Genomic DNA, 12,202 nt, shown 5'->3' with positions numbered 1-12,202 from the left:
CATCAAGCTTGATATATATATATATATATATATATATATATATATATATATCACAGAGTCATGGAATCTCAGAGTGGAAAGGGAGTGCGGGGGCCTTGGAGTTCAGTCCACACCTGAATGGGAATCTCCTTTTATGTCATCCCTGGCAAGTGGTCATCCAGTGATTACTCAAAGACCCCTAGGAATGGGGACCCATCAATTCCTGAAGCTGCTCAGTCTGTCTTTGGAGACATTTCTTAGGAAGTTTTTTTCTGACGACAAGACTAATTTTGCCACTTTCCAATTTCTATCCTTTTGCTCTCCGTGATCAAGGAGAACAAGTCATCGGACCATAGGATTATGACAAATCTATGGGTTTAGATCTAAAAGGGACCTAGAAGATCCTTGAATCCATTCACCTCCAGGGTCCTATCTGCTACACTATGGTACCTCAAGTCCAAACCACATTCCACTTGACCACCCTTCAAATACTTGAAGACGGCTATCATGGTTCCCATTCTCTCCCCTCTTCCCCCAGGCTTTCTCTCTTCAGACTGGAGGTTCCCATTTCAGGGAATTATTTTATTGTTCAGTCATGTTCAGATCTTCTTGACCCCATCTGAGATTTTCTTGGCAAAGATACTGGAATGGTTTGCCATTTGTTTCTCCCGCTCATTTTTCAGATGAGGAAATTTAAGCAAGCAGGGCTGAGACTCACTAGAGTCACAAAGATAGTAAGTGTCTGAGGGTGCATTTGAACTCAGAAAGAGTAGTCTTCCTCATTTCAGGCCTGGCACTCTATCCAGTGTACCATCCAGCAGGGGAGCAAAGAGATAATCCTGGAAGAGACCAACTTTGAAGTCATCTCATTCAAATCCTTTATTTTATAGATAGGAAACCGAGGCTCATAGAGATGAAATGATTCACACAAGGTCACCTAGGTTGGGGCAAAGTCAGGATTTGAAACTATATCCTTCAATCAGAGTTCACATGGCAGAATCATAAGGCCCATTATCATCTTTGTTGTCTTCTTCTGTATACTCTAATTCATTGGTGTTCTTTCTAAAAAGCCTAGAATTGAACAGAATATTCCAGTGATTTGACAGAGGTGATTTAACCAGGACAGAGAACAATAGAACTACTGCCTCCCTAGCCCTGGACATTATGCTTCTGTTATTAAAGATTAAAGACTATATTAATATTTTTGACTACCAGCTCATACTATTGACTTATATCGAACTTGCAGTCCACTAAAACCTTGGATTCTTTTTTCAATCAACCTGATATCCACCCACAACTCTGTCATCTTCGTACATGTGAAGGTGATTTTTGCTTAAAAGGAATATCCCCTACAATATTAATCTTCCTTTGCTCTAATTCTGGAGTCACCAAACAACTTTCTGATCTATAATTTAGTCCTCTGAGTGGAGCTGCCCACTAGGAGAAAATACCCTGTCCAGATAAAGAATTATTAAGGCAGATCTTCCTACAGTAGCAGGTTAGTCTCTATGGGTTTGGTTAGTGAATCAGTCCACTGGAGCCTGCTTGCCATCAATAAAATGAAAAAATTAAGTTTTTGAATTCACAAAGCTGCTGGCCACAGTCCAGATCCTCCATGACCCCTCCGACAAGTCCACACTATGAAATGGGGCCGAGCCTGAGACAGGCAGCCTCTCTTATCCCATCTGAACTCCAAGTAGGAGCTATTTTTCCTTTCTCTCAAAATTGGAAATCTGCAGTGGGAGAGAGGGAAAAGGATGATAATAAATGCTGCCACTGAACAGAGTGGACAATCAGATTTTCCTGTGTTCCCTCGGGGATGTGAATTTTGGCCAGCCACATTAGAGGTGGGAGTTGGGGAAGCAACTGAAATAACTATCTATCAGGTAAGGCTTCAAAGTCCAACCACAGTTTGAGATCTACAGATGCACTGGGCCTGGAGTTAGACTCCTATTCTCCAATTCAGATCTGGCCTTGGACACTCATTAGCTGTGTGACTCTGAGCAAGTCACTTTACTCTGCCTCAATTTTTTTCAACTGTAAAATGCACTGGAGAAGGAAATGACAAATCCCTCCAGTATCTTTGCCATGTCTGACTGAAACAAGAACAGAGATGCTAAAAAAATACTCAGATACAATATGGTGCATGGTGGAAGGGCACTGCCATAATTCAGAGGATCTGGGTTCAAAACTTTCTATAAAAACCATGTTCCCTTGTAACTCTTGACCAGAGTCAGGAAATGTAGTCAGCCTGGGAAATGGACTGTGTTCTGTTAAACCCTCCTTACAGATGGTAGGTTAAGAGTTTCAGCTACATAAGCAAACTAGCAGAATGTGAAGTGCAGAAGAGAAAAAAGGCAAAGAATCCAATATCAATAATTCAGGCAAGAATTGATATCAATCATTCAATGAAAGGAGGAGCAGAAAGAGAACATCACTGAATAAATTAGAATGTTAATACACTTTAGTGGCACTAATAGACCTTTGCTGAAGTCCCTCCTCAAAGAAGCTGTTCTTCATGGTTAGATGATGTCTAGGGCAAGGCAAGAGGGAATCAATTACCATAATCTTGAGAAGATTCATTTGGTTGGAAGGACCAAGGGGAGATACAAACCGCTATAAAGAACCCAGGAACTGAGAGTGCACAGAGGAGGGCCAGATGTTCCATTTGATACCACCAATAGATAAAGTTGGGTGCTAAAAAGTAAAAAATTTCATCCTAATCAGATACTGATCTGCACACATCTTCAGACCTTGTGGCCTCATTACTCAAGGTCAAATTCGGATGACATTACAAAAAGCCATGATTGGAAAGAAAGAAATGGCCTACTCTACTTGGTTGCCTCATTCTTCCCCCCCCAACGAGTCCAAGGTTTTAGCTCATTGGAGTCCCTTTTCTGCTTTCTTAGTATTCCTACCTTCATTCTGTAGCCTGTCCCCACTTTTGCCTATAGAAGAAGAAGCAACATTTTCCTGAGTTCCCTTAACCTTGCTCCACAGAAACTTTTTTACCTAGCAAATACTGCTCTTAATGATGAAAGAAAGAGTAAAGGACCCATATGCATAAAAATATTTATAGCAGTTCTTTTATGGTGACAAAGAATGGGAAACTTAGGAGTTTAATTTAGGAATGACTGAACAATTTATGACAAATGAATGTGATAGAAAATTGTTGTGCTCTAAGGAAGGATAAAGAGAGTGATTTCAGAAACACCCAGGAAGGCTTGTATGAACTGATACAAAATGAAGTGAGCAGAATTAGGAGACTTATTTATAGAGTAACCGCAATGCCATAAAGATAATCAGCTTTGAAAGGCTCTGTAACACTGATCAGCACAGAGACCAGCCACCATTCCAAAGGACTCATGATGAAATATGGTATCTATTTGCAGGTAAAGAGGGATGTACTTAAGAGTATAGATTGAAGCATGTTGTCTTTTCTTTCTCTTTCTTTTTTTTAAAAACAGAGCTAATGAGGAAATCTGTTTTGCATGACCATATATATTTGTAATGGTTTTTGTTGGAAGAATTGTAATCTGAAAATAAAATTGAATTTTTAAAAATTAAAGTTAAAAAATGTTTAAAGAATCTTTCTTTAGAGTTTTACTTCTAAGTACAAACGGGATATGTTCAGGAGGGTAAACAAATAAAGAGAAAATTCATAATTTTGTAGCAGATTTATTAATTAATCCTTGTGGCACTTCTAGGAATTGGAATGGTTCCCAGTTCACTGGCAGGCAGAGAAAACAGACAAACTCTAGGGCCAGTGAAAGTTTAACACCTGCCCCTAGACCAGCTGTATACTATTCTTCTCCCCTCCTAGGGTACTGGATTACTAGAATCCAGCCTCATTATTAGAGATATTTTTCCTAACAGGTCAACATGCATTTTTTCATGGTTTCATTGATGCCTCCAATTCTAGTGTACAGATTTGACTAAATCATTTCTCTGTTCAAAATCTTTCAGCATTATCCACAGGATAATACATAAACTACAAATTATTTAACCCAGCACTCAGGGCCCTCCACAATCTGGATCCAACTTTTTTGGGGGGCAATTAGTAGTGTCTGACTTCTCATGACCCCTTTGGGGGTTTTCTTGGCAAAGGTACTGCTGTGGTTTGCCATTTTCTTCTTGAGCTCATTTGACAGATGAGGAAACTGAGGGAAACAAGGTTAATGACTTGCTCAGGGTCACACAGCTAGTAAGTGTGAAGCTGGATTTGAACTCAAGCCCTTCTAACTCCGGGCTTATCCTACACCACCTAGCTGACCTAGAGTCCAACCTACTTTTCCAAAATTATTTCATGTTACTCCCTCTCATATAGTCTACATTCCAGTCACAATCTCAGCCCCTTCTCTCCTGCTTTTATGTATTCTCTCTCTGCCTGGAATGCACTCCTTCTGTGTTTCTACCACTAAGAATGCCTCCCTTCCTTAAAGGCTCATCTCAGGTATCCCCTTGTACCAGAACCTTTAGATTATTACTACTGCAATTCATTTAACCCCTCAAAGGATGTATATCTTGGTTCTTGAATAGTTTTTGTTAACTGTTAATGCTACTCTTCCTTTGTGAATGTCTGTTGATTGACACTGATTGCTAGTAAATGTATATGTATATTTGCCAAATAGTAATTGCCTGCTGGTCCAGCTCACAGACCAAGATACCCCCAGAAAGAAAATAACAATAGGCACTAGACCAGTGATTGCATTGGCAGAGGAAAGCCCTGGTTAGGGCAACTCCCTCTACTACAGCTTTAGGTCAGCATTTTCTCTTCAACTCACAGCCCTAGAGAGTTGCCTTGAGCAGAGGCATAAGACCCAAAGCAAGCAGCCCATCTTGGCCCACACCATTCCTGACTGCTGCCCAAATCAGAGTGAAGAGTGAACGGGAGATGTTTAACAAAATAAATAAAAATACAATAGAGGAAAGATATTATTTGTGTGTGGTTTTCTGAGTCAGATCATAGACAGTAGGGTTTGTGATCCCCATTTGTATTTGTGTTTGAGTTTGACAGCACTGATCTAATCATTGAAAGGGTGTCTGTCTCTGTCATCTGCTGTTTGTATGTGTGTGTATAAAATGTGTATACATACATACATATATAATATTCATAGTATATAATAGATTAGATAGATAGATATGCAGGATGTGTGGATGTGTGGATGGATGGGTGGATGGAGAGAGAGCGAGAGAGAGAGAGAGAGAGAGAGAGAGAGAGAGAGAGAGAGAGAGAAAGAGAGGGGGGAGGGAAGCACAAAATGTATAAAATCACAACTACAAATTAACAAAAAAAATGCCAGAGTTTAAATTTAAATTAAGTATTGCTTCGGGCAGCTATGTGGCACATTGGATAGAGTACTGTGCCTGTAGTCAGGAAGATCTGAGTAAAAAGCAACCCTCAGACAATTACTAGCTGTTGGTTTCATTTTCCTCATCTATAAAATGATCTGGAGAAGAAAATGACAAATCATTCCAGTATCTTTGCCAAGAAAACTCCAAAAGGGGTTACACAGAGCCTGACACAACTAAACAAAACATAAGTATGGGAGATCTAGGGCCAACAAGATCTGAATTCAAGTTCCACCTCTTGACACATACTGAATGTCCTAACCTTTCAGCAGTCCTCAGATTATAAATTGAAGAGAGGCAAGGATCTGCATTGATAAAGGGAATTTCTTCATTTTTGATCTTATGCCAACAAAATCATAAAATCAATCAATTAAAAAACATCCCCACCACCACCAAAGAAAAATGCCTGTTTCGGAGTCTGGAGTCTGGTAACCCAATCCCACTCCAGTGGAAAGTGAGCTCTCTCCCTTAATCTTATAGCTTCTTCTCTGGAACTCTCTTTTGTTCTTCTGACGTTATCAAATTCTCCATTATATCATAGTTACTTGCAGCTTGGTGGCAGAGTATATAGTGTTGGACCTTGAATTAGGAAGGCCTGAAAGAAAATCCTGTCTCATACTCTTACAAGTTGTGCATCCCTGGGCAAGTCACTTAACCTATTTCAGAATCAGTGTCCTCATCTGCAAAATGGGTATAATAACAGTACCAGGACCCTGAGCAAGTTGACCAACCTATCTTCCTCACCAATCTCTCTGAAAACCTCTGGTTCTACTTTTCTAACTTCTTCCTGGAGATGTGCACCTGGATGTCCCACAGCCACCTCAAATTCTCTTCATCCAAAACTGATCTCATCATCTTTCTTCCAAATCCTACTTATGTTCAGAGGTATTTTCTATTTCTGTCGCTGACAGTATCTATTTCTGTTGCTGACAATACCATCTACTCTGCCACTCAGGCTAACTTCAGTCATCTTTGACTCTTTCTTCTATCTCATCCCGAATGTTTAATCAGTTGCCAAATCCCATCTAATATGCCTTCAAAATGCCTCTTGAGCCATTTACTCTTTCCTACTATCAAGGCAACTCCTCCATTAATACCTTCATTTGTTCTCACCTAGACCAGTGATGGGCAAACTTTTTAAAGAGGGGGCCACAGGAAAGGAAATGCTCATCTTTTAGTCTATTTCTAAGGAAACTCTTTCGAAGTTTCAGTGTATTGTATCCTACTCATTGTATTCGTGGCAGATAGAACATTTTAGGGGAGCATCTGGCCCATGGGCTGTAGTTTACCCATCACTGACCTAGACTATTATAGTGACTTTTTAGCTAGTCTTCCTACTTTTACCTTCCCACCTCTACTGCGATCCATCTTAAAGAAAGCTAGCTGCCACAAAAATAATCTTCCTTTATGGGGAATTTAGAGAAACCCAAGAAGATATATATGAAGTGATACAGAGTGAAAAAGCTAGACATGAGGGAACAATCTGAACATTAAATGATAACTAAAAAGCAGTAAAATGAATGAATTACCCCAGTCCTAGAGAACAGATAAATATTCCTTCCCTTTTCATAGAGTAGACTCTATGTGTGTATATATGCACATATGAGCAAAATAAATATAAAGAGAATAACCATAAATGAATAGAACATAGTAGGTAGTTACTCATGGTGCATCCAGTGTGAATTTGTCTTCTGCCCCCTTTTCAAAGTTGTCTTTTTCATTTTCCAGCATCCTTTCCCCTAGGCACATGTACATATAAACAGGCATACAACAACAACAACAACAAAAAAAACAAAGCAGAAAAATCTGATGCCCAAGCCTTCACTAGTGTCAGAATGGACCAATCCACTCATAATCACATTTTAGGTTATTTTTATAGTTAAATCTTAAAAAAAAATCTCTTGATAAAAAAAAATCCTGAAAAATCAAAAGAACAATGAAAACAAAGGGGGAAATGTAAGGTAGGAAAAGTAAGGTACTTTGTATGTATCATTCATATATTCTTACATATCATTTCCCTTATTAGAATACAAACTTCCTGAGGGCAGAAACTACTTTTGCATCTTTGTATCTTTGCATTTAGCACAGTGCATAGCACATAGTTAGTGCTTCATGAAGGTTTATTGGTTATCTAGCCCATCTCAGATTGGATCTACTTCACATTCCATCCAGCCATCCACTCCAGCGCTGTCCTTGCTAACTATTCTGCTCATATTACTCCCTACCTTCTACCCCTCTCCCTACATTTTTTTCTCAATCTGGAAACAGCAGACAAAGCAATACTACTGTTGACTTCTAGAAAAGGTATGGCAATTGATTGCCCTATAGTTCCACTTGCCATCTTTGATTTCTCAGACACAAACACTCTTCTTCAAACACTACCCTCCTCTAGGAGTTGTCCCCCTCATTTGAAATGTAAATGCTTTAAGAACAGGAATCGTCTCAATCTTCTATTTGTATCTCCAGTGTTTAGTAGAGTACCTATCACATTATAAGTGCTTCATAAATGTGTCTCTTCTATTCATTCACCCTAAAAGTGGAAGGCCTTGAACATTATGCTGAAGAAGTAAAATTTATCTTGTAGGTGATAAAGATTCATTAACAAGTGGAAAGAACCCACCTTGGATAGGAACCAGCCTGGAGATTTGCCTTTATTGTTATGGCCAATGTTGATTCTTATCAGCTGCCCCAAATCTGGTGCATCCAGTGTGAACTTGTCTTCTGAGCCTCTTTCAAAGTTGTCTTTTTCACTTTCCAATAACCGTTCCCCTAGGTACACGCACATATAAACAGGTGTACAACAAAAAAACACAAAGAAAAAATATCTAGTGCCCAAGCCTTCTGTGGCATCTCAATGATCAGTCCACTGACAATCACATTTTAAAATATCTCTATAGCTAAATCTAAAAAAAAAAAAAAAACAAAAAAAAACTTGATGAAAAAAAAATCCTGAAATATCAAAGAATAACAAAAACAAAAGGAAAAATATACATACACAATAAAAAGACCCTTAAAAAGCTAATAAAATTAATAAATTATTAGCTAATGTGATTTCTTTTAAAGAGGAGTAAACCAGATTATCAACATTAAAAACAAAAAGGCACATTAAAAAAAAGGAATTATTGGAAACTATTTTGCCAAATTACATGTCAATAAAAGTGATAAGTTAAATGGATAACTAGGTATAAAAATATAAAATACTCAAGATTAGCAGAACAAGAAATAAGAATTTTTATAACCCAATCTCAAAAAACAAAAGAAACTGAACAGGTTATAAATGAATATTCAAAGAAAAAAGCTCTAAGGTCACATGGATTTATAATCAAAGTCAATCAACCACTCAAAGAACAATAAAATAAAATGTTACAGAAACTGTTTGCAAAATATAGGGTAAAAAAGATTCTACCAAAAATGAAAAAATAAAGCTATTGGCCAATATCATTTATGAATATTAATGTAAAATATTGAATAAAATATTAGCAAAGATACACAGAAACATATTTTAAAAGCTAACATAACAAAATTGAATTTGTACCTCAAAAAAAGGTTCGTTCAATATTTTTTAAAGTATCATAATAGATGGTACTTATTTTATTTTTTAAACCCTTACCTTCTGTCTTAGTATCAGTTCTAAGACAGAGAAGTGGTGAGGGCTTGGGGTTAAGAGACTTGCCTAGGGTCACACAACTAGTAACTGTATGAAGACAGATTTGAAAACAAATCCTTCTGACTCCAGTCCTGACATTCTATCTGCTTAAATGATATTTATTCTAAAAAGCAATTATACAGGGGCAACTAGGTAGTTCAGTGAATTGAGAACCAGGGCTAGAGTCAGGAGGTTCTGGGTTCAAATTTGACCTCAGAAACTTCCTAGCTGTGTAACCCTGGTCAAGTCACATAACCCCCATTGCCCAGCCTTTATCATTCTTCTGCCTGGGAACCAATATTCAGTATTCATTCTAAGAGGGAAAGTAAGGGTTTTAAAAAAACAATTACATAATTAAATCAAGAGTTGAAGAAAAGACTTTCTATAAAAAGCATAAGAATGTAATAAAAATATGAGAATAAATAACTTTTCTTTAACATGATGGAGATAGAGACTAAACTTCTAATTTTGTTCATGTAGAAAACAGAGGAGAAAATCCCATCCACCAATGAAGTCTGGCATCATCTCTGTGACCTATATAGACCTTAAGAAGTTGCCAAGAAAACTGAAAGGTTACATGATTTGTCCAGAGTTAGAATGTGTAAGAGGGGAACTCAAATCCGGTTTTTCCTAGCATGGATCCAGCTCTCTATCCAATACCATACATTTGCTTTTCATATGCTAAATAGTGTCTAGATCAAAGATAAAAGAAGGATGTCCATGATCATAACTCACATTTAATATAGTTCAATAAAAGCTAGCTATAAAAATTAGACATGAAAATGAAATCAAGAGAATAAGCATTGACAAAGGAAAAACAAAATTGTCATATTTTGCTGATGACATAATGGTCTATTTAGAGAAATCTAGAGATTTAACTAAAATTTAAACATTTAATATCATCAATAAAGTAGCAGGACATAAAATAAATCTATACAAATAATGAGACTTTCTATATATTACCCCCAAAAAATAACAAAAAAGAGAAAGAGAAATTCCATTAAAATAAACTATAGAATGCAAAAGTATTTGGGCATCAACTTACAATGACAAACATAGCAATTAAATGAATGCTACTATAAAATACTCTTTGCAAAAACAGAGACAGTTGTAAATAATTGGAGTTATATTAATTGCCTGTGAGTGGTCTGTGCTAATATAGTAAAAATTGCAAAACTACTTAAGTTAATTTACTTATTCAATATCCTGCCAATTAAACAACCAAAGAGTTAGTTTATAGAATCATTTTTTAAATTCATTTGAAAGGGACAAAAGAAATCCAAAATCTCAAGGGAAATAATGAAAAAAATCAGAAGGAAGGAGGCCCAATAGTATCTGATCTCAAACTATACTATAAATCAGTAATCATCAAAACTAATTGTTCCTGCTTTAAAAAATAGAAAAGTTGGTCAATGGAACAGAGTAGGAACATAAGATACAAAATCAAACAAATATATTAGGTTAGTGTCAATAAAACCCAAAGACTCCAAATATTGGGATAAGGATTCACTGTTCAAAAAAATACTGCTGTGAAAACTGGAAAGTCACTTGGAAGAAATTTGATTAAGACCAACATCTTTCAGTGTACACTACAATAATCTTCAAATGAATGCAAAGCCTAGATATAAAAGGTTACCTGATGAAAAAATTAGAGAAACATAAAAGAAGATACTTTTTTATGACTACAAATAGAGAGGAATAGAGGAAATCACAGGAGATAAAAGTGAACAATTTTGATAACATGCAACTGAGAAGCTTTTGTACAAAATCAGTGAAGCTAAAATTAGAAGGGAAGCCGTTAACTTGAAAAAATTCTTACAGCAATTTTCTATAATAAAGCTCTGATATCCAAGATGCATAATGAATTAATTCAAATATTTCAGAGACATTGCCTATAAGTGAGTGGTCAAAAGATATGAAGAAACAGGTCTCAAAAGAAGAAAAGCAAAATATCAACAACAAAATGAAAAGAATACTGCAAATCACTAATCATAAGAGAAATGCAAATTTAAATAGTTCTGATATCCTATTTTACACTCACCAGATTAGAAAATATCAACAGAAAAGAATATGACTATAAAAAGGGCCATGAAAGTTCACTAATGCAAAGTGAATTCATCTAGTCATTCTGGAAAGTAACTTGGATCTATACCCAAAAGTCTTATGACATTTTAGTAGAGTGAAGCAAACTGGAAGTCCCTGCATATCCCTTTAATCCAGTGATACTTACTACATAGGCACCTGCCAAAAAGAAATCATAGAAATACACAAAAGATTCATGTACAAAAATATTCATAGAAGCACTTTTGTTGTAGCAAATAGCTGGAAATGAAGAGAATGTCCATTAGTTTATGAATGGCTGAATGAATTAAGCATATGAATATGATGGAATAATATGACTATGTCTTAAAAAAAGGTTTGTACATAGAGAAACCTGGAAAGACTCATAGGAATTGATATAAAATTAGGTGGGCAGAATCAGAGTATCATTTAAATTTTTTTTTCTTTTAAAACTTTTACTTCCTGGGGGGCAGCTGGGTAGCTCAGTGGATTGAGAGCCAGGCCTAGAGACGGGAGGTCCTAGGTTCAAATCTGGCCTCAGACACTTCCCATTACACTCAAATCTGGTGAGTGTAAAATAGGATATTGCCTACCCTTACCACTCTTCCACCTATAAGTCAATACACAGAAGTTAAGGGTTTAAAAAAATTAAAAAAAAAACCTTTTACTTCCTGTCTTAGAGCAGAAGAGTGGTAAGGCAATAGGGGTTGAGTGACTTGCCCAGGGTCATGCAGCTGAGAACATCTGAGACCTGATTTGAACCTAAGATCTCTCATTTCTGAGCCTGGCTCTCAAACCACTGAGCCACCCAACTGCCCATGAATAATTTAATTTATGCAATGGACACAACAAAAAATTGATTTTAAAAATCAACTTTAAAAGTCTTAAGAACTCTGATAAATACAATGGCTTCAGAATATCAATAAGCACACTATCCACCTCTTGACATAAAGGTGTTAGAGTAGAGGTACAGAATGAGAAATACATTTTCAGACCTGGACAATGCATGGATTTGTTTTGCTTCATTATGCCAACATATAACAAGGGAGAGGAGTTGGGTTTTTTTAAGGGGAGAAAGAGAATCTTGGTGGTAGTGATGGAGAAAGGAAGGAAGGAAGGAAGGAAGGAAGGAAGGAAGGAAGGAAGGAAGGAAGGAAGGAAGGA

General features: G+C 36.8%; 1 protein-coding gene across 1 annotated transcript in view; it reads right to left on the bottom strand.

The window, feature by feature from the left end:
* The window catches only part of LOXHD1 (lipoxygenase homology PLAT domains 1), a 293,979-nt gene that overhangs the window by 181,826 nt on the left and 99,951 nt on the right, over positions 1-12,202 (bottom strand). Inside the window, exon 6 of the mRNA XM_044681634.1 lies at positions 7,952-8,100. Within this exon, the coding sequence (XP_044537569.1) occupies positions 7,952-8,100 (149 nt within the window). The remainder of the gene's footprint in view (positions 1-7,951; positions 8,101-12,202) is intronic.

The sequence above is a fragment of the Gracilinanus agilis genome, chromosome 1, assembly GCF_016433145.1.
Source record: "Gracilinanus agilis isolate LMUSP501 chromosome 1, AgileGrace, whole genome shotgun sequence".
Classification (NCBI taxonomy): Eukaryota; Metazoa; Chordata; class Mammalia; order Didelphimorphia; family Didelphidae; genus Gracilinanus; species Gracilinanus agilis.
The sequence above is the reverse complement of the archived record's forward strand: the minus strand, read 5'-3'. Positions and strand labels throughout refer to the sequence as shown.